Source organism: Nycticebus coucang, chromosome 11 (genome assembly GCF_027406575.1).
Source record: "Nycticebus coucang isolate mNycCou1 chromosome 11, mNycCou1.pri, whole genome shotgun sequence".
NCBI lineage: Eukaryota > Metazoa > Chordata > Mammalia > Primates > Lorisidae > Nycticebus > Nycticebus coucang.
In genome coordinates this window covers 79,280,602-79,302,042 of record NC_069790.1, presented here as the reverse complement: position 1 = coordinate 79,302,042, position 21,441 = coordinate 79,280,602, and the positions used below count along the sequence as shown (strand labels likewise).

The following is a 21,441-nucleotide window of genomic DNA, read 5'->3' as shown; positions in this document are numbered from 1 at the left end:
TACACCTGCTCCTAAAAGAATGAAGAGCAGACATCTCTGCATGCACCTCAATCACTTTTAAACCCTGTTTACCTTTATCATTGCTTGGATGCATGCAGTGATTGAATGGTACATATTTTCTCTAGTTATAAGAATAAATAGTAGCAAGGTATTTATTTATAAAAATAAGTACCGGTAGTCTTCCTGGAAGGGTCCTTTGAAGTCAATCTCCTCGGTATCAGAAAATTTTTTCCACTACATACAAGGTCTATTTCTATTATGAGAACTTGTGAGCTTTGTAAATTCTTCAAAGCTTAGGTTCTCGTTTTTCATGGCAGTGTCCTTTCCCAATTATTTCACAAACTGGGATATTAGAGTTACTGTTAAATGGATCATTAAAATGACATATGAGGTCCTTACACCCAATCAAGTCCTGAGTGTAAATTCGGTGCTTTGGGAATATGCACACTGTCTTTTGAATCACTAGGATGGTATTACTGCACTGAAGCCCATGTAACAGTTTATGAACTCTGGTCAAAATAGGAGCTGAGGTTAAAAACTGATGGCGAGTTTGCCAATACTGATATTAAGTGTTTTTAATAGCTGCCTTCAGAATGCCACTTTTCAAATTTGCTACTAACCGGGTTAAGTAAACATTTGTATTATGTTTTATTTCTACTAACATAGTCAGGAGAAAATACAGGGTGGCCATAAAGTTTTTGTGCAATTTAAAATGGCATACTGTTTTAAATTGCACATGAACTTTATGGCCACCCTGTATTTAGATTTAAGAAACACCAAGGATAAGAAAACTCATATGGAAAACACCCTATTTGCCTGTATAAAAAAATAAATCACATTGCTTTTTACTCAATTTTCAAATATAAAAAGAACTTTCTAAAACTTTCTTAAGCATCATTGCCTTAATATCCTTAATGTTTAGAAATCAATGAGTATTTTTGAGTTGTCCTGGGGTATAAGGAATTGTACTACTGAATTCATCCAAGTTGTGTACTATTAATGGATATAATTTCTTAGTTCTAGCCTTAACAAATTGGACTGATGTAGGTTAAGAGAATATGACCAAGGAAACACGGTCTTTGGAAATGGAACTTTCATCTTCTCAAGGTCATTAACAATGTTACCTAAAAAAAAACTTTGGGTAAATACAATGTGTTCATAAAATATTACACATCTTGCAGGAACCAAACAGGACATACGCAGACAGGTAAAATCTGCTTTTACCTCAACACTGATTCACTTTGAAGTAGCTTTGCAGTCTACACTTTAAACACAGAGGTTGATATTGTTATCAGATTATAAACAATGCAAACACTGATTTATCTTTTAAAGAAATGCTCATGCAATATTGAGTTTAGTTTTATGCTACCCTTAAGAAGTTAAACTCAAAATACATGTATCTCAGAGTTGGAACTTTTGCAAGGCAAAAGAAGAAACTAAATTGATTGGGATTAAGAGAAGAGTAGCATGGCACAGAACTATTCTTTTTTTTAAGAAGTTTTTTTTTTTGTAGAGACAGAGTCTCACTTTATGGCCCTCGGTAGAGTGCCGTGGCCTCACACAGCTCACAGCAACCTCCAACTCCTGGGCTTAAGCGATTCTCTTGCCTCAGCCTCCGGAGTAGCTGGGACTACAGGCGCCCGCCACAACGCCCGGCTATTTTTTGGTTGCAGTTTGGCAGGGGCCGGGCTTGAACCCACCACCCTCGGTATATGGGGCCAGCACCTTACCAACTGAGCCACAGGCGCTGCCCCAGAACTATTCTTGTCTGTTATCTTTGTACTACTCTGCTTTCAATATAAAAGACCGTTGGTAGATATAAAAAAAAGGAAAGATTTTGAAACAATTTTTTCCCCTTCTTACTAATTAAAGGTATTCTGTAAATTCCTCCTTGCATTCTTCCAAAGGATTAACAGCAACATTTTATGTGGGTAAAAATATATGAGTTTCTCTTCTGAAATGTCCATTATGGAGACTGAGTTAACTACTGAATTCATTTTCATATAAACATTAACATGTTTTGATAATGTTCAAAATCTTTTGGAATTGCAGAAAAAGCAACAGTACCAACTACAAGATTGTTGATTTGGGGGCTATACTATAATAACCACATAAAATAACCATTCTGTCAAGAAGGGGAATTTGTTTTTTAACTTATTGCCTCCATTTTTCTTTCCACTTTAAATAAGAAGTGGAAAAGTGACAAAAACATTCTGTATCATATAAAATATCTTTTGTAGGATTTTGGTTTCTGGTTACAGAATTAGTTTTATCTTTGTGTTTTTCTTCTCAAATACAAATATATCCTGATGAAGTAAAATCTATCCAAACAATGTAAATAGATATTTCAGTAATAGCAAGATGTATTATAGGGAACTTTTATTATATTGAGAACTACTTAAAGAAAATATAAACTTACAAAAGGAAAAAGCAGGTCCTTGATTCACTGAATATTGTCTAATTTACCTCCCTCTGATAGTACTGGAAGAAAGCAGAAATTGAAGAAGGTCTGTGTGTGATTATTACCTTAACTTCAACTGGCTGAGAGGTTCCCCGTAGGGATGACTTTGGGGTACCTACTTTCCAGTGTTATGTAGGGACAAGCAATAATAATTTGTTCTTTGACTAGCAAAAAGCAAATATCAGAACTTTTTTTTTGAATGTAGAAGAAATAGTTGCCTTCAGGAAAATGGAGTTGATACGCTCTACTTCAAGCCCACACTGCAATGTATTTTGGAATGAGGCATTCAGATTCTTGGCTGACACTGTTGCTTACTCTATGCCTACCCATCTCTGTCAAGGAACACTTTCCTTATGTCTAGCAGGTAGGATATATTAAGCCTTGAGATAAGCAATATATTTTCTTGTAACAAAACTGTCTCTCTGCAATTGCTTCTTTAAAAAAGCAATATATGATGATGAAAAAAATGTGACTCATTTTACAAAAAATGCATTTGCAAGCAACTTTTCAGAAACAGTTTTTTTTTTGCTAATGCAGGAACATTTGTATTTACAACACAGATCCGAAACACCTACATGTTTTTCTATATAACAAAGCATGTTTCTCTTGGCTGACACAATGTTTTATCTTCATATTTGAGCAGGAATTTATAAATAGGTCATTCTTGGTATTTTAGTCAGAGGACATTTAGACATTAGTTTTGTTTTAGGTAAAACAGTGAAGTGTAGCAGCATAAGATATCACATTAGTCTTTATACTTTTTCACATGCACACGAAATTACCATCTGATGTCTTCTTTAATTCAGTTTTCAGTTTTTCCTGTTCTTCTACTAGTTTTTTGTTTTCTGCTTCCCACATATGTTCCTCATCCTTGCCATAGCTTTTCAAGATCTATCACAAAAGAAGTAAGCTTAGATTGTAATAGACAGACATTATTAACAGAAAAGGAGCTAAGTAACCTATTTAAAATTATTGGTACTTAATTCGTTCGTTATCCTTTTTAGTGTTTTATAATTGTCTACAATCTACTTTTGCTAACAGATACTTAATATTTGGCAAAGACATAAAAAAACTTATTATAGCTAAAATCTCTAAAACGAAAATGAGAATTTCTGATTACTGCAATTAAAATCATTTTCAAAGGTAAATAATGTGAGCCTCTCCTCCTCAATTAAGAGATGCAAATCTAAGGGAATAAAACAGTTGTGAGGATGATATTGACTGGAAAACCACTATCTTCTGACTATAGAGCTGTCTATTCAGACTATTTTTTATACAAATTTGTATATACAGAGAATATAATGTTGTCAGGGTGGAGATGGTTAAGTGGTAAATGACAGAGCCATTTCTTCTTCTTCTTTTTTTTTGAGACAGAGTCTCCAGCTGTTGCCCTGGGTAGAGCGCCATGACGTGACTGCTCACAGCAACCTCAAACTCTTGGGCTTAAGCGATTCTCTTGCCTCAGCCTCCCAAGTAGCTGAGACTACATCCTCTGCCACAATGCCTGGCTGTTTTTGGTTATAGTTGTCATTGTTGTTTGGCGGGCCTGGGCTGGATTCGAACCCACCAGCTCCGGTGTATGTGGCTGGCGCCTTAGCTGCTTGAGCTACAGGTGCTGAGCCGACAGAGCCATTTCTATAGTTAGAAAATTCTATCTTTTTTCATTGAAGAGTCTCCATGTTACTTTTATTCAATTATTCCTTTACAATTCTCTTTGTATTTTAAAATCTATTCTGGCTTTTAAGAATGTTTATGTTTTTGTAGCTTATATTTTCTAGGGAAGAGTACTCTTTTTTGTTGTTGTTGAGACAGAGTCCCACTGTATGCCCTGAGCAGAGTGCAGTGGCGTCATCATAGCTCACTGCAACCTCAGACTCAGGCTGTGGGCATCCCGCTGTCTCAGCCTCCAGAAAGAAGCCTGAAGCCACTGGGATTACAGGTACTCGCTGAGGCACCCAGCTGGGTTGTTCATTTTTTTAATGAGTCCAGGTCTCACTCCTGAGCTCAAGCAATTTTCCCACTTCAGCATCCCACAGTGCTGGGATTATAAGCATGAGCCACCTCACCCACCAGTGAGAAGATAAATTAAGACTTGAATAGTAAAACAACTGGTTGAAGTAAAAATATGGAACAAAAATTTCATAATCTGTACGTGTGGATAGAAACTATCATGGTTACTGGAACTAGGAAGCTGATTTAAGGAAATGATAAAGAACTAAATAATTTCCTGAAAAAGATAAATAAAATGTTTGAAAAATAAAATATGTATACATTGGCATTGCTAGATGACTAAATGAAGTGGCAGCAACTTGATATAAGTTCTATAGTCAGGGAAAAAATAATTTAGGAGAATTTTAAATAGACTGTCTTACAAGAGAAATTTCTGTTACAGGGTGATTCATTTTCTAATATAAGCTGATACATTCAACAAATGAGTCTCAGAAAGTCCTACTGAGCTATGACCACATGCAAATATTTTATAATCCAAAGTACTATAAAAGAATAAAAATGTGAGAGAAACATAAGTCTCTACTTTCAGGTAACTTCAACCTGGTAGAAAGGGTGAGACAAAAGCATAAAAACTGTGGCACAAGACCAATACAGTATTACTATGCTATAATAGAGATTAAGCAGCTCAGAAAGAGAAATTAGAGCTCTAATAGATATATTAGAGTATATATTCCCCAGACTATTTTTTAGAGATGAAAGAATTGAAGTATATTCTGAAAATGAAGAAGTTTCATACCTTCTGAAGTTAAGAAAGAAATTAAAGAGCAAGATGAGAAAAATAAATTTATCCAAATATCTTAATTTGTTGCCCATTTCAAGTTCAAAACAACCCTAGCTGCTACTTCAATGAATTCAGTTCATACACTCTCCAGTGATTACCCAAATTAGATGAAAACCAATGAGTTGCAGGAATGTTTTCACTGACTGCTTGAATTATTATGCCATTGGCTTGGAAAAGTTGGATTTGTGTCAGTCCTGTAAATAAGCTTTCATTATTGCACTTGCAAACCTGTCCAAATTTATAATGTGTAACTTGATGCTGGAGAAAGACCAAGTGCCCTGAAATCTGAAATTCAATAGTTCCCAGACACAACATCTCAAGTATTCCCTGTCCCACCCACCTTATCCCACTTTGGTAAGTGGCGGGGGGGAAAAAAAATCAGTGGAAACTAAAGCTTTATTACTTAAATCAGTTAAATTAAAAAGGAATTGGTCTTTCATAATTAATTCATTTTTTTAACTGAATATCAGAACAGAAAGGGGTCTTAGGCACCAACTGCAAATTATTTTATAGGATGGCGTAGGAATTGAGGGCACAAAACAATGTTGTTAAAAGTGTGCATTCTACAGTCAGGCTGCTTGGGTTCAAATCTTAGTTCTGTCACGTGTTAGCAGAATTTTTTTTTTTTTTTGAGACGGAGTCTTACTATGTCTCCCTCAGTAAAGTGTGCTATAGTGTCACAGCTCACAGCAACCTTAAACTCTTGGGCTTAAGTGATTCTCTTGCCCCAGACTCCAAGTGGCTGGGACTATAGGCATCTGCCATAACGCCTAGCTATTTTCTTGTTGTAGTTGTCGTTGTTTAGCCAGCCAGGGCTGGGGTTGAACCTGCCAGCCTTGGTGCATGTGGCTGGCACTGTAACCACTGTGCTACATGTGCCAAGCCTAGCTGAATGATTTTATGCAAGTCACTTAACTTTTCTATTATTCTGTTTCCTCATCTATAACATGCAGAAAATAACACATCAAACTTAGGGGGTTGTTAATGAGTATTAAGAGAGTTAAAATCTTGAAGCATATGAAGCAACAGCTATTATTTATAACTAAGGAATGCTGGGTCCCATTGAGGTACAGATGAGGTGACTTGCCCCAGGTCCCATTGCTAATTACTGGTAGAGCTGGAACTAGCACCCAAGTTTCCTGGATCTCAGGGTCATGAGCTTTCCACTAGATAATATGTCTCTGATAGAGAATGAAGAGGTGTTTTAGCAATTTTATTTTTCCTTAGCTAATATTTCAGAACCTGCATGAAGTACCTTGGAATATTAATGGAAGTCACCTTCGATATTCTCACTTATGGCCTTTACTGGTCATTTTATTGGTCAATTATTTATACTTTGGACATGGACATTTCTACATTTAGCTCACACACTTTCTCTCTATTGTGAGACATATTAGAAATACATAGGAAATCAGGGCAGTATGGAACCAAAGGGGAGCAAAACAAACAAACAAAAAGAATAAATCATGTGGGGTTAAGGAATTAGTGATCCTGAAATAAATTTCCTTATAAGATTAACTGGCTATGAAAACAACTCTAAGAGAAAAGGTGGAAAAATATTTTGAGGAAGGCAGTTTTGATTTTTTTAAAAGGAAAAGTCTAATTTAATGCATTAATGATATATATAAGAAAAATAACATTACAAACGTTACAAAAACACTTTCCATTTTCTTAGAGGTGAAGAATAAAAGGAAAACAACTGAAGAGGAAAAAAATCAGTGTTCTAATAGTTATGGATAATTTAAAAATAAGATAGGTACACAATAAGTCTTTCTACAAAAATAAGGCTGTGTGGTTTATGATTTAGCTATATTAATCAAAACTTTGATGACTGTATTTTTGCTTTTACCATTACGAAAAGGGATCAAAAGATAGAAAATAAAACAACATTAAAGATTTAAAACATTATATAAAAGCATCAATCCAGCATCAATAACCTTCTTAGCTTTTTATATAATCAATGAATTAATGAAAACTAAAAATTAGGCTTAAAAGCTACTTTAACTGAAAAAGAAATGGAAATAGAATTATAAGGACTTGCTTTAGGTTATAAAGTAAAATTAATAATGATGAAATTAAAATTTATAGTCCTAGAATTTAATTTTCTCCTTGAATCATGGGAAATGGGTCCAATGGCATTAGTCTATTATGGGGGAAAATTGTGGGAACATGCAAATCTAAAGACTAGTAACAATATTTTTGAAATAATGATTGCATAGAACAATATTGTTAATTATGATTATTTTCTGCTTATAAACAATGAAAATGCTTTTTTTTTCTTGATAGTCTCACTTTGTCGCCCTCAATAGAGTGCCATCGCATCACAGCTCACAGTAACCTCAAACTCTTGGGCTCAAGCAATTCTCTTGCCTCAGCCTCCTGAGTAGCTGGGACTACAGGCACCCACCACAACACCTGGCTATTTTTTTGTTGCAGTTGTCATTGTTGTTTAGCTGGCCTGGGCCAGATTTGAACTCACCAGTCTTGGGTGGCGGTACATGGCTAGCACTCTATCCACTGAGCTATGGGTGCCGTCTAAAAATGCTTTTTGATGCTGAAAGATATATCACTCCTTGGGAACACCAACAACATTTACACAAATTTTTACAAGGAAAATTTAAATACCCATTTTAGTTTTTCGTTCTCTTCCATAAATTTTTTGGCAGCCTTGTTAGTATTTTCTGCTTGAGTTTTAAGTACTCCTTTGTTTGACAGTTCTTTTGCCAGCTGAGTAATAAGTACAACCAGACGTCTCAATACTCTAAGAAAAAAAAATCAGAATAATGTATAACTAGACCAGTCATCAGAGATTGTGAAATTAACACAAATAGCCACTCTCATATAGGTCCCTGTTAGGTATAGCTGTAATGAAAGGATCATGATTTTATATTTTTAAAATCCAACTCTCCCAGTCAAAACATGCCTGTATCCTTTGGAATCTGTTAGAAGACCAGAATTTGGGATATTGGTTCAGTGGCATTTATTAAGATTTTTTTGCAGAGGCTTTTAGCCTAGAGGAATAGCAAAAGGAAAATTTCAGCCAGGGTGGCAGGACCAGTAAGTCTTTTTTTCGCCCAGTTCAAAATTTGTTATTTAAAAAGCATTGTATAAAGTTGGTCAAGTCTAAAAACTGCTCATTCACATCTGTTCATGGGTAACCTCCACTGTTAGAATATTTTCAATTACTCATTTAGTAGATATTTGTTTACTCAGGAATTGCTAAGTGTTAAACACTATGCTTGGCACTGGGAATGCAGCAGGAAAAAAACCAGTCTGTGCTTTCAAGGAATTTAGGTTCTGGTTGAGGAGGCAAGAGTTAAAACAGTATTTAATTACATGTATGAATGATACTATAAAATAAACTGTATACATATGTGTGTGTGTGTGTGTGTATATATATATATGTACACATAACAACTTTTTTTTTTTTTTTGCTGGGGCTGGGTTTGAACCCATCACCTCTGGTATATGGGGCCGGCGCCCTACTTGTTTGAGCCACAGGCGCCACCTCCTACATGAGAACTTTTAAGAGACAATTTACTTTGGTCTATTTAAGTATTTAAGAGCTGTTTACTTTGGGGGTTGTGATAGCCACAGAATGCTCCCCTGACAAAGAGGCTGAAGGATGAGTATGAATTAGTTAGTCAGCAGAAGAAAGGATAAAGAGGGAAGGGAAGAGTGTTCTTGCAGAACACTAGTGCAGTCTAGACTGTGTGAAGACCCTGAAGTGGGAAGGAGTGCATGGTGGGAAGTACACCATTGAACTTAACCACTATTTGTTCTAAGACTGAATGAATGAATAAATAGTAAAGGTCAGTGTGGCTGTACTGAATTGTTCATGTCAGAAACACACATGAGACAGTGCTTCAGAGAGGCAGGGGCCAGATCATTCAAGGCCTTATATGGATTTAGCATAGTAACAAGCTGTTACTATTGTTAATTATTTCTGTATATATATCATCTGAATCCTTTTATGGCGATATTAGCTAAAAACATCGATAGTGAGAAAAGTGAGAAAGAGAAACATAAATCTTATTTTTAAATTGTGCTTTTTTTTTCACTTACAGCCAAAAAAATAATGAAAATCCAGAAATGTAAAGATTTCTTTGAGACCTAAAAAGTTTCATCTGTGTATGTTCATAGGCATCAGGTCTGGAGCTTGAGCTCTTTTCAAGGATATGAGTGGCAGAATACTTCCTTACTTCTCTCACAGCATCTATTACAGAAAAAGAGAAATGGAAAGTAGTTTTAGAATAACTGACCAAACATTTTAATAATAGGTTTTAGATAAAGGAGCTCTTTTCTTTCCCATAGCACATAGGAAAGTATTATGCTCAAAATAGGCGTTCTGTAAATGGATACTTGTGCCAAATTTTCAATTACAATAAATTTTTTTTACCATTTACCTAGGATTTACCATTTTATTGTCACTTATTTCTAGCTACACTGCAAACTATTATTCTTTACTCTTTTATCCCTAACAATGACTAAAATTCAAGCTCTTGACAATGACAGATTGTCATATCCCATTACAATAAAGTCTATCCTATTTCTCTCACTAGACTAGCATTTAATTACTTTAAATTGTTGAGATTTTAGAAATATTTGGTTACACTGAAATTTCCACTGGCATAAGTTTGTTAAAATGGAATTTGATCTCTAGTGGTATATTCCCCCTCCCTCCCAACTGGCCTGTGGATAGCATCTGCTGCTGGAAAGGATCAGACTGCTGCTCCTTTGATACTTTCAGAGCTGTTAATCTCAGATCTAGGGGAACTACTTTTTTCCAGTGGAAAATAGATATCAGCTTATTACTATCTATATTTAGTGGATTCTTAGTCACTGTATTTTTATATGTACTAGGGAAGAAGATATCTGTACTAGGGAAGATATCTGATTCTTAGTCACTGTATTTTTATATGTACTAGGGAAGATATCTGCCTTAAGTATCTCAAACACTTGTGGAGGTATAAGCAAGTTAGAAGCCTCTTCATGGGACTATCAGCATTCTTGGGAAAGAGTTCTTGCCAGACAAGGAAACAGATTGAGGCCATTTTGACTACTTTATCTTGTTTTTTAAATTTTATTTATTTATTTTTTTACAGTACTGTTGAGATATAATTCACATATAAAATTTACCCTCTTAAAGGATATAAATCCAGTGTTTTGTAGTATACTCAAAATTGTGCAACCAGAACATTTTTATCACCCCTCAAAAAGAAACTCTATATTCACCTCCTGTTTTCCCTGATTCTGGCATTTACCACTTTACTTTCTGTCTCTATGAAACCTATTCTAGACACTTCATATAAATGTAATCATATAGTATATGGGTTTTTTGTGTCTGGCTTCCTTCTTTTCGCATAATGTTTTCCAGATTCCTCTGTGTTGTTGTACGTATCAGTACCTCACTACTTTTATGACTGAATAATATTCCATTGCACAGGTTTGGTTTATCCATTCATCAGTTAATGGACATTTGGGTTGTTTCAACTTTTTGGCTATTATGAATAATGCTGCTATGAACATTCATGTACAAGTTTTGTATTGACATATGTTTTCATTCTCTTAGTATATAATTAGGGGTAAAACTGCTGGGCCATATGGTAACTCTATGTTTGATTTTTGAGGAACTGCCAAACTGTTTTCCAAAGCATCTGTAGTATTTTACATTCCCACAAGCAATGTATGTTGGTTCCAACTTCTCCACATCCTCAGCAACACTTGGTGTTATCTTGTTGATTATAGCCATCCCAGTGAGTATGATGTGGCATATTACTGTGGGTTTGATTTGTATTTCCCTGATGGCTAATAATGTTTAGCATCTTTTCACGTGATTTTTGACCATTTGTATACCATCTTTGGAGAAATGTTTATTAAGATCCTTTATTCATTTTTAGGCTCAGTGCCTGTAGCTCAGCAGCTAGGGTGGCAGTCACATACACTGGAGCTGGCAGGTTCAAACCCAGCCCAGGCCTGCCAAACAACAATGACAACTACAACCAAAAAATAGCCGGGTGTTGTGGTGGGCACCTGTAGTCCCAGCTACTTGTGAGGCTGAGGCAAGAGAATCACTTAAGCCCCAGATTTTGAGGTTACTGTGAGCTGTGATGCTATGGCACTCTACTGAGGATGACATAGTGAGACTGTTTCAAGAAAGAAAAAGATTCTTCACTCATTTTAAAATTGGATTATTTCTCTTTTTATTTGCCCACCAAATGTCTCTTATAGTTCTTTTTTTAAACTTGAGGATTTTATAATAGACGTTCATCATAAATAGTTATGTCTCTGTGGTCTCCTGATATACAATACTTAAGAAAAAGGACATTGACTACAATAACATGTAGTTTTCATGTATTGGCCTTGTATTTTGTGACCTCACTATATTAATTTCTTTGACATACAGGCTGTCCCCAAGTTACATTGACTAAAATAGCCAGGCCAGCTATTTTATAGAAAATTCTCACACTCTGGATTTGTCTGATTGAGATATAGTCTAATTTGTTTCTCTAACTCTTATACTTTTACAAAACTAAAAGTCAGGTAAAAATATTTAATTGGATCAGGTTTAATAACTTTTGGCAAGAATCCCTCAAAATTTATGCTGTGTAATGTTAGCTTGTCTTTTACGTTTTGATGCTAAATTTGATTACTTGGTTAAGAGAGTGTATTAAACATTAGGGTTCTTCAAGGAAAGAGAACAAATAGGATGTGTATATATATAACAGATAGATAGGGTTATTTAAAGAATTGGCTCACATCCTTCCAGAGGCTTGGTAAGTTCAAAATCTGCAGAGCAGTTCAGCACTTTGGAGACTCATAGAAGACATACAGTTCAAGTTCAAAGGCAACCTGTGGGCAAAATTCCTGTTCACTCAGAAGAGGTCAGTCTTTGTTCTCTTAAGGCCTTCAACTAATTGTATAAAGCCCATCCACATTATATAGGGTATAATTTGCTTTACCCAAAGTCCACTTATTTAAATATTAATCTTACCTAAAGAACACCTTAATAGAAATATCCAAAATAATGTTTGACCAAAGATCTGGGCATGGGGCCCAGCCAATTTGACATGCAAAATTAACATCACAGATAGTGATCAGATTTTTCCACTGTAAAGGTTTTGTTTGGGTTTCCTTATGCAGTTAGCAAGTAATCTGTTTTCATTTTCCCCCTTTAGTCTTGAAAGTAATGTGTCTCCCAATTCTGTTCTTTTTGTAAGATTTTTTTTTTGTCTGTTAAGAGATCTTTGCTTCTCCACATATATTTTAGAAACAATTGATCAACTTCTACAAAAATGCCTGCTGGGATCTTGATTGGGGCTGTGTTGAATCCATAGATTAATTTTGGAAGAATATGCATTTTTAATATTAGTGAGTCTTCCCAATAATGAAAATATCTCCATTTATTTTGATGTCCTTTAATGTATTCCAGTGATGTTTTTATAGTTTTCAGCATAGAGCTTTTGTACATCTTTTATAAAGTTTATTGCTAAGGTTTACAGGCTTCTTGGTATACTTATAACTTTTAAAAAAAATTTTCCTTTTCCAATGTTTACTATTTGTAGTATAGAAGTATGAGTTTTCATGTATTGGCCTTATATTTTGTGACCCCATTATATTAATTTCTTTGACATACAGGCTATCCCCAAGTTACAAACATCCAACTGACCTATGACTCACACTCACAAATGGAGGCTATTACAGATAATGGGTACATGTACCTGTTACAACTTACAGACAAATTCAACTTAAGAACAAACCTACAGACTGTATCTCACTTGTAATCTGGAGACTACCCGTATCAGCATTCTTGTGGATACTTTGGGATTTTCTGTATCAACAATCAGGTTGTCCAGGTGCAATGGGAGGCACTCTGGGATAGCAAGGCAGGTAGATTGCTTGAGCTCAGGATTTAAAGACCAGCTTGAGCAAGAACAAAATGCTGCCTCTATTAGAAACAGAAAAAGTAGCCAGGGGTAGTGGTACACGCCTGTGGTCCCAGCTACTAGGGAGGCTAAGGTAAGAGGATTGCTCAAGCCCAAGAGTTTTTGATTGCTGTGATCTATCACGATATCCAGGGTGATAGAGTAAGACTCTGTCTCAAAAAACAAACAAACAAATAAACAAAAACAAAATAAAACAAAAGAACCCCCCAAACAACAATCATGTCATCTACAAATAAGGACTATTTTACTTCTTTCTTTGCTATATTTGTATTTTCCATTTCTTGTCCTTAGTTCTTATTATCTTGGTTAGGACATCTATAATTTAATTGAATAAAAACACTGAAAGTGAGTATACTTGCATTTTTCCCAGTCTTCTGGGGGAAGGCTTCAATACCTAATTAAGTATGATGCTAACTCCAGTTTTTTTGTTGATGATTTTCATCAGAATGAAGAACTTTCCCTCTAACTACTAATCTGCTAAGCTCTAAAAAAAAAAAAAATGACTGAATATCCCTAAAATGGAAACAAAAATCACTGGTGTTAAGCCTTTATTCTTTTTCTAATACACATTCAAAGCTACAAATTTTCCTCTTAGCAGTGTTTTAGTGACATCTCACAAATTTTGACATATTGTATCTTCTATATTATGTTAAATTATTTAATTATTTCTTTTTTAGAGTTCATTGACACAGAGTTATTCACAAGTATCTTGTCTTATACCAAACATGTAGGGGTTTTTTGAAACTGTTATTGACTTGTTTTATACACACTACATGATTTAAATACTTTGTATTTATTGAGACTTGTTTTTATGGCCCAGAATACAGTGTATTTTGGTGAACAGAGTATGTAGTATATTCATGTGCCCTTGCAAAGATTATGTATATTTTACAGTTATCTGGAGAAACTTGATTTTTATACTTTTTTAGAGTAGGTATGTTTTGGCTTAATTTTTAGTTATAGTAAATTTCTAATTCCCGGCATGTAGTCTCTATTCTTAAGGAGTAGCCCTTCTGTGATTTTAGTATAAAGGCTCAAGGTCTTTATCAAGCCCTTCTAACTTGATGAGAATCAAACCCAAAACTCTGTCTGTCCTTGGTGAGCAGCAGCCAAAATTTTTGCCTAGCCCTTGTTGTTTTCTAGCTGGCTGTTACTTCTCCACTGAGCTCCTTGGAATAATCCCTATATATGTACAGTTCAAGAGTCAACCAAGGGGTATTTTTCATATGGATTTGGGGTTCCTTTTCTGGGACTCTCCACCTATCTTTGACATCCCCTTTTAACTTCCAGCCTCTCTGACCTCTGACACCTTAAGCTAGTAAGAGTGGCTTTCTGCTTTGAGTTCTAGCTGCCCATGCCACATAGACTGGAAAGTAATCGGAAGAAAAACTATACAAATGTGACTCACATCTAGTGTGATTCTTTCCTTCAAAGACTGACTTCATTACACTTCTGCCTGCTATGGGTTGCTCTACCAGACCTTCAAATATATTCTTTTCATGTTGTATCTAGGGTTCATAATTTATAACACAAGAGGAACAGTCTAATACATGCAATTTTGCCACTACTAAAGCCAGGACTCATGTGTCTTTTAAAAAATTATTTTAGTTTGTTGAGATGAAATTCATGTAACATAAAATTAACCACTTTAAAGTGAATAATTCAAGTGGCACTTAGTAATATTCACAATGTTGTACAACCACTACCTTTAAAAAGTTTCATGTTTCCATTATTTTAAAATAAAATCCAATAAATCACTCCAAAATTTAAAAAATTCCTTAACTTCTGACTTTATATTTGTATGTCATCATTATTAATGAAAATCTTAGTTTAATACCATTAACATACTAATTGTTTTATGCTTAAATATACATGAAATAGCTTTTAAATTACTGACAATGAAAGACATTGATGCTTGTGATTCAGCTTATTTGGTAATTAAATGGGAATAACGTTTCTGAATCTATTATATAGTTTTGACAAAACTGTCCATTTCATCTAGATTTTCAGATTTATTTACATAGTTATACAAAGTATTTTCTTAAATTATCTTCTTAAAATTTCCTTTATCTTAACAACTATTCCTCTTTGTGCCTCAGTGTTACAGTAAGAGACTGCCAACTACTATAGGTTGTAAGCTATTTTGAGTAGGCAGTAGTTTCATTATATAGAAATGCTGAAGATTAAAAAATATTAAAAGGTCTATAAATATAAATGGTCATATAAAACCACTCATAGAATCACTTATGCATGTATAATCATGAGGAAACTATGTCTAAAAAATGGAATGAGGTCAAGAATAAGGCAAGGATGTGACATATAATCAATTTTATAAAAACCTTATGAAGGTAGTCTATTCTTGGATCACTCATGGAAACTTTCAAATTCTTGGGTTGCATTTTCACTGACCCTAAACATATTCCTGAGCTCTAACCTCCCTTCTGCCTGCTACTACCCCCTAAACATCTATGCATGCATGCACACTTTTCAGTTAGTCTTGGCTCTATGACACAAATACTTTGTAATAGTTACTTTATTTAGAGAGAGAATACACAAGAAAAATAAAATAAATTCCAAAGTAAAATATAAAGTAAGCTTGAAATAATCCCTGGTTTTGCATTATTTACATCATTGTTATGCACTTCAGATATTACTGCATTTAACCCTTGAAATATCTTAATTAAGTAGGTGTTATTACCCATTTTGAGATGGAGACACTAGAGAATAAGTACCTATGTGTTTGCCTTAACTATCCATGATGTCCCTATGTTCCGGAAATTGCCCACTTTGCTCAAAAATGTAGCTTCTAGCCAGCAGTCATTATTCTGCCTTGTAACCTAATGCTCATACCTTATCCCTCTCCCAGCTCCTAAGTTACCACATGAGGGTGAACACCAGGTGATAGCTGGTCCAATTTTTTTTCCTTTGAATTGGAAATGGGATTCAGAGATGCAAATTAATCCTTGCATATGGCTGGAGTGGTAACACCTACATGTGTGTGGTACCCATTTTCTGGCTGGAGGATAGAGTATCAGAGTCCATACAGATAAGGAAGAATGAAGTAGATACAGGAAGAAATGCTGTGACAAGAAAAAGAACACTTCAGTTCCTACTACTAGTCCCGTCTTGGAATTTGACTTCTTGCCTTCCCTGTGCGACTAGGAAATGACCCCATATTTTATTAGAGGTTCCCCTTTCTTGATCAAGCAAGTTGAAGTTGGTTTCTGATATATGTTACCAAAAGAACCTGAACTATAGCTCCCCTTTCTTACATGATAAATAGCAGATTTCAGTAGAAAGTTTTGTGGTAATTTTAAAGTTGAAAGATCACAACACTCTAGTATGAGCTGTAGAGATTATTTCCATCTCTCCCTTTATTTAAATCAAACTCATAGAAATAAAATGACATTCCAAAGATCCTTTAGCTAGCTAGTGGCAGAGTTAAAACCTGTTTTCCTTACTGTTCATTACTCATTTATGATGACTAGTTATATGGCTGGAGATTCAATACATATATGTACCATTACACAAATATCAGTATTTTGAAAAGAGGCATAATCCCATCCACTCCCTAATAAAATTACCTTCCTGTTTTTTCTTTTATATTATTATACCCTCTAATATCAGAAATTCTCAGGTTTTTCTTTTTTTTTAGTAGAGATGGGGTCTCATTCTTGCTCAGGCTTGTCTCCAATTTCTTCTTCTTCCTTTTTTTTTTTTGAGACAGGGTTTCATTATGTCACCCTCGGTACAGTGCTGTGGCATCATAGCTCACAGCAACCTCAAATTTTTGGGCCCAAGCAATTCTCTTGCCTTAGCCTCCTGAGTAGCTGGGACTACAGGTGCCCACCACAATGACTGGATGTTTTTTTGTTTTAGAGACGGCATCTTGCTCTTGCTCTGGCTGGTCTTGAACTCATGAGCTCAAGCAATCTACCCACATCGGCCTCCTATAGTGCTAAGATTACAGGCGTGAGCCACCATGCCTGGCAAATTCTCAGCGTTATAAAGAGGATTCTAATTCAGAGGTTGGTGGTTTGGAACATGGAACACATTTTCTCACAATACAGTGTCAAAGATGGTGTTATGGTTCCATGTTGACCCACGCAAAATCTCCTTAACCCACAATACAACAACTCTGAGGGAATTCTGAGGGGCAGGCAGACAGACATACTATACAGTATGTTTCAAAAGCTGAAGTGCCAAGAAGTGGCATTTCAAGAAGTAGCTGGGTGATCTTAGACAAATCACTTAATCTCTCTCAGCTTACTTTCTCTTAAAAACCGTGATTATTAAGAGTCATGGAACTTCTGATTTGACAAGAACCTTAAAGGTCCACTTCTAATTTCTAAGAGATTATTATCACAAAAATGTTGAACATGCTGCAAAAATTAGTATAATAAACATCTATAATCCCATCACCTAGATTTAACAATCACCGTATTTGCTTTATCTGGCTTTTAAAAAACCATTTGAAAGTGAGTTGAAACAATCAGAACACTTAATTCCTAAATATTTCAGCATGGAGCTCCTAAGACTAAGGACATATTCCTACATAAAAGGTGTTGGTAAAGTCTTTCAGTAAAGGGAGAGATAGTAAATATTTTAGGCTGTACAATTCCAACTACTCGATCCTGTATTTATTTGTGTGGGGAAACAGGCACAAACAATATGTAAACAAATGAACATGGTTATGTTCCAATAAAATATTTACAAAAACAGACATTTAGCCCTTAGGCTATAGGTTGCTGACCCCTACTATATAGTAACACTGTTATTATCACAACTCAAGTTAACAAAAATTCTCTGATAATCACCCCATGTTCAATTTTTTAGTCCCCAAATCAATATTCTAGTTGCTTTTTTATAAAACCAGGATTCAGTCAAGAGTCACATCTTGCATCAAAGATTCTATTTGGGAAGCTAATGACTCTATTCTTTTGTTTGCTTCCCTAACAGCTAAGCTCCCAAATCCCAAGGACACCATAGCAACAAAGGAAAGATGACAGCAGGAGAGATAATATCTGGTAACTTTGAAAAGATGACTATGAATTAATGAATTACATTATTTACTTGTTTATTTTTCATTTTTTAAAATTCCAAACATCAATTTAAACCAGTTAATTCATTGCATTTAAATCTTAACCTAAAAGAGGTTAAGAATCACTGCACTCTGCTGAAATTTATGCTTATGTAGATTGACTAGTAATATCTACCAACTGTATGTCAATATATCAATATCTACTCTATATACTATCACTATATTATATGAAGTCAACAGTACATCAATAGTAACATCAGCTTAATTAAAAACCAAGAAACTCATTTTAAAGAATCTAGAATTATACTTATTCAAAGAAGGGACCTAGTACTTACCTAGAAATAGAACAATCAATAGGACTATAATGGTAAGGAAAGCCTTGTTCCAAAAAGTTGCAATTTTGCTCCAGAAACTAAATGAAAAAATCTTCTGCCATCTGTAAAGAAACACAATTACATTAGCTATAAAAAACCAGAAGAAGATTTTGAAATACTTTGTAAATACTGAAGTAACATTTTAGTAATTATGTAGTAAGTAAAATGAATTACAGAAATTCTTTTTTTATTGAGACAGAATCTTACCTTGTGGCCCTTGGTAGAGTGCTGTGGCATCATAGCTCACAACAACCTCAAACTCTGGGTTCAAAACAATTCTCTTGCCTCAGGTTCCCTAGTAGCTGGGACTACAGGCATCTGCCACAATAGGGTCTTGCTCTTGTTCAGGTAATCTACCTCCCTTGGCCTACCAGAGTGGTAGGATTACAGGAGTGAGCCACTGCACCTGGCCTCAGAAATTCATTTTTTAAATTTATTAATTCTCTGACATGACAGAATGTCTCATGAAATAAAGAAGAACTCTTTCAAATTTAACAATAACCTGATATTTGATTATGTTCTGTCTGGTGGCCTAGGTATTCTAAAGTGAAAGTAACTTAGAAAGTAAACATAGGGCAGCGCCTGTGGCTCAGTCGGTAAGGCGCCGGCCCCATATACCGAGGGTGGCGGGTTCAAACCCGGCCCCAGCCAAACTGCAACCAAAAAATAGCCGGGCGTTGTGGCGGGCGCCTGTAGTCCCAGCTGCTCGGGAGGCTGAGGCAAGAGAATCGCTTAAGCCCAGGAGTTGGAGGTTGCTGTGAGCTGTATGAAGCCATGGCACTCTACAGAGGGCCATAGAGTGAGACTCTGTCTCTACAAAAAAAAAAAAAAAAAGAAAGTAAACATATATGAGCTAAACCTCACAAAGAAATTCTTACAGTGGGCTTGGTGCCCGTAGCTCAGTGGTTACAGTGCCGGCCACACACACCGGGGCTGGTGGGTTTGAACCCAGCCTGGGCCTGCTAAATAATGACAACAACAACAACAACAAAATAGCCAGGCATTGTGGTGGGCGCCTGTAGTCCCAGCTAATTGGGAGGCTGAGGCAGGAGAATCACTTAAGCCCAAGAGTTTGAGGTTGCTGTGAGTTATGATGCCATGGCACTCTACTGAGGGCAGTATTAACATCATGATAAATTACTGACTGAATACATTTTGAAAACAGCTGTACCCGTTCTTACATGCAAATTCAACTTTAGAACAAACATACAGAACCTGCCTCATTTGTAACCTGGACTGCCTATACTGCCTAGGGAGATTAATACTGATGAAGCAATTCCTTTTACCTCTATGCTTCCAAATCTGAACATTTTCTATAAACACTATTCAAATTACACAATGCACATTTTTACATTTTAAAGAAGAGAATATAAGTGGCAATACCTTGATCTGGGTCCAAATGTAAATGTGCTTTTTCTTCAAGGGTCAGTATAGTATAAAAGGGAACATAAGAGACCCACTATAGGGAATAATCATAAAACTTAATTCAAAAGCAGCTAATAATAGCTAACATATATTGTGTCCTTACTATATTATAGTTCTAAGCACTTTAATGTGTTTTATTTTGTCTAATTGTTATGACTACCATATAAGGTATATGTTAGTACTACTTCTATTTTATAGATGGGGGAACTAGTCAGAAAGGGTCAATATTTGGCCCAGTCACACAGTATCGTGTAGAACTGGCATATAAACCCAAGTGATCTGAGCATATGCCTTTAACTATAGGCAGTGCCCAAATTACAAACATCTGACTTATGTACAAATTGCACTTACAAACAGAGGATATTTTAAGTAATAGGTAGAGGTACCCGTTCTTACATGCAAATTCAACTTTAGAACAAACATACAGAACCTGCCTCATTTGTAACCTGGACTGCCTATACTGAGTTATGTGAGAAAAAGATGTGAATACATACACAGTAAGGACGTACTGCAAATGATATATACACACTATATTTTCCTATCTATATTTGTACATGAGGGCATATTTGTATATCATGTGCACATATATATATATATATACACATCTGTCTAACAGCTACTTGATGAGGATAGCTAAAAGTTATATTTGTCAGGAAGAGGCCAGATGTGGTGGCTCAAATCTGTAATCATAGCACTTTGTGAGACCAAGGCAGTAGGGTCCCTTAAGCTCAGGAGTTCGAGACCAGCCTGAGCAAGAGTGAGACCCTCATCTCCCTAAAAATAGAAAAAATTAGCGGAGCCTTGTGGTTGGAGCCCGTAGTTCCAACTACTTGAGGCTGAGGCAGGAAGATCACTTGATCCCAGGAGTTTGAGGGTGCTGTGAGCTGGGCTAATGCCGCAACACTCTAGCCTGGGCAACAGGGTGAGATCTGTCACAAAAAAAAAAAATAAATAAAAAAAAATAAATAATTGCCAGGAAAATATCAGTGGTCACTGATTCATAATTTAATATATCACTTTGATGGAGAAAAGAATAATTGATAATTTCTTTTTTGGCAAATCCTTAATCTTTATCTATACGTTAGATATAAGCATTGGTTATAAGTGGCAATCAGTGACAAAGTAATCCACCACACAACTGGAAAGGTAATAAACTTTGACAAGGGCACTTGAAATGAATAACATTAATTAGTCCATAGGAGACATACAAAATGAGCACTTAAATAAATTTCAAGGACTTTCAGAAAAGTTTTAACATTATGAAAAAAAGTTTTAACATTATGTTAAATTACTGATATAATTTGAAAACAGCTGTAACTTGAAATTGGTGGAGAGAGGGAGATTGTTTATAAACAAGATATTTCTTGCTTGAATATATATAGGATTATAGGATTTTTTTTTTT

At 35.4% G+C, this 21,441-nt stretch overlaps 1 protein-coding gene across 1 annotated transcript in view; it reads right to left on the bottom strand.

The window, feature by feature from the left end:
• BCAP29 (B cell receptor associated protein 29) overlaps positions 1-21,441 on the bottom strand; it is a 47,493-nt gene that overhangs the window by 23,580 nt on the left and 2,472 nt on the right. The window contains exons 3-6 of the mRNA XM_053554022.1: positions 18,575-18,675; positions 9,318-9,468; positions 7,878-8,013; positions 3,244-3,352 (exon numbers count right to left, since the gene is read on the bottom strand). Coding sequence (XP_053409997.1) covers positions 3,244-3,352; positions 7,878-8,013; positions 9,318-9,468; positions 18,575-18,675 — 497 coding nt within the window. The remainder of the gene's footprint in view (positions 1-3,243; positions 3,353-7,877; positions 8,014-9,317; positions 9,469-18,574; positions 18,676-21,441) is intronic.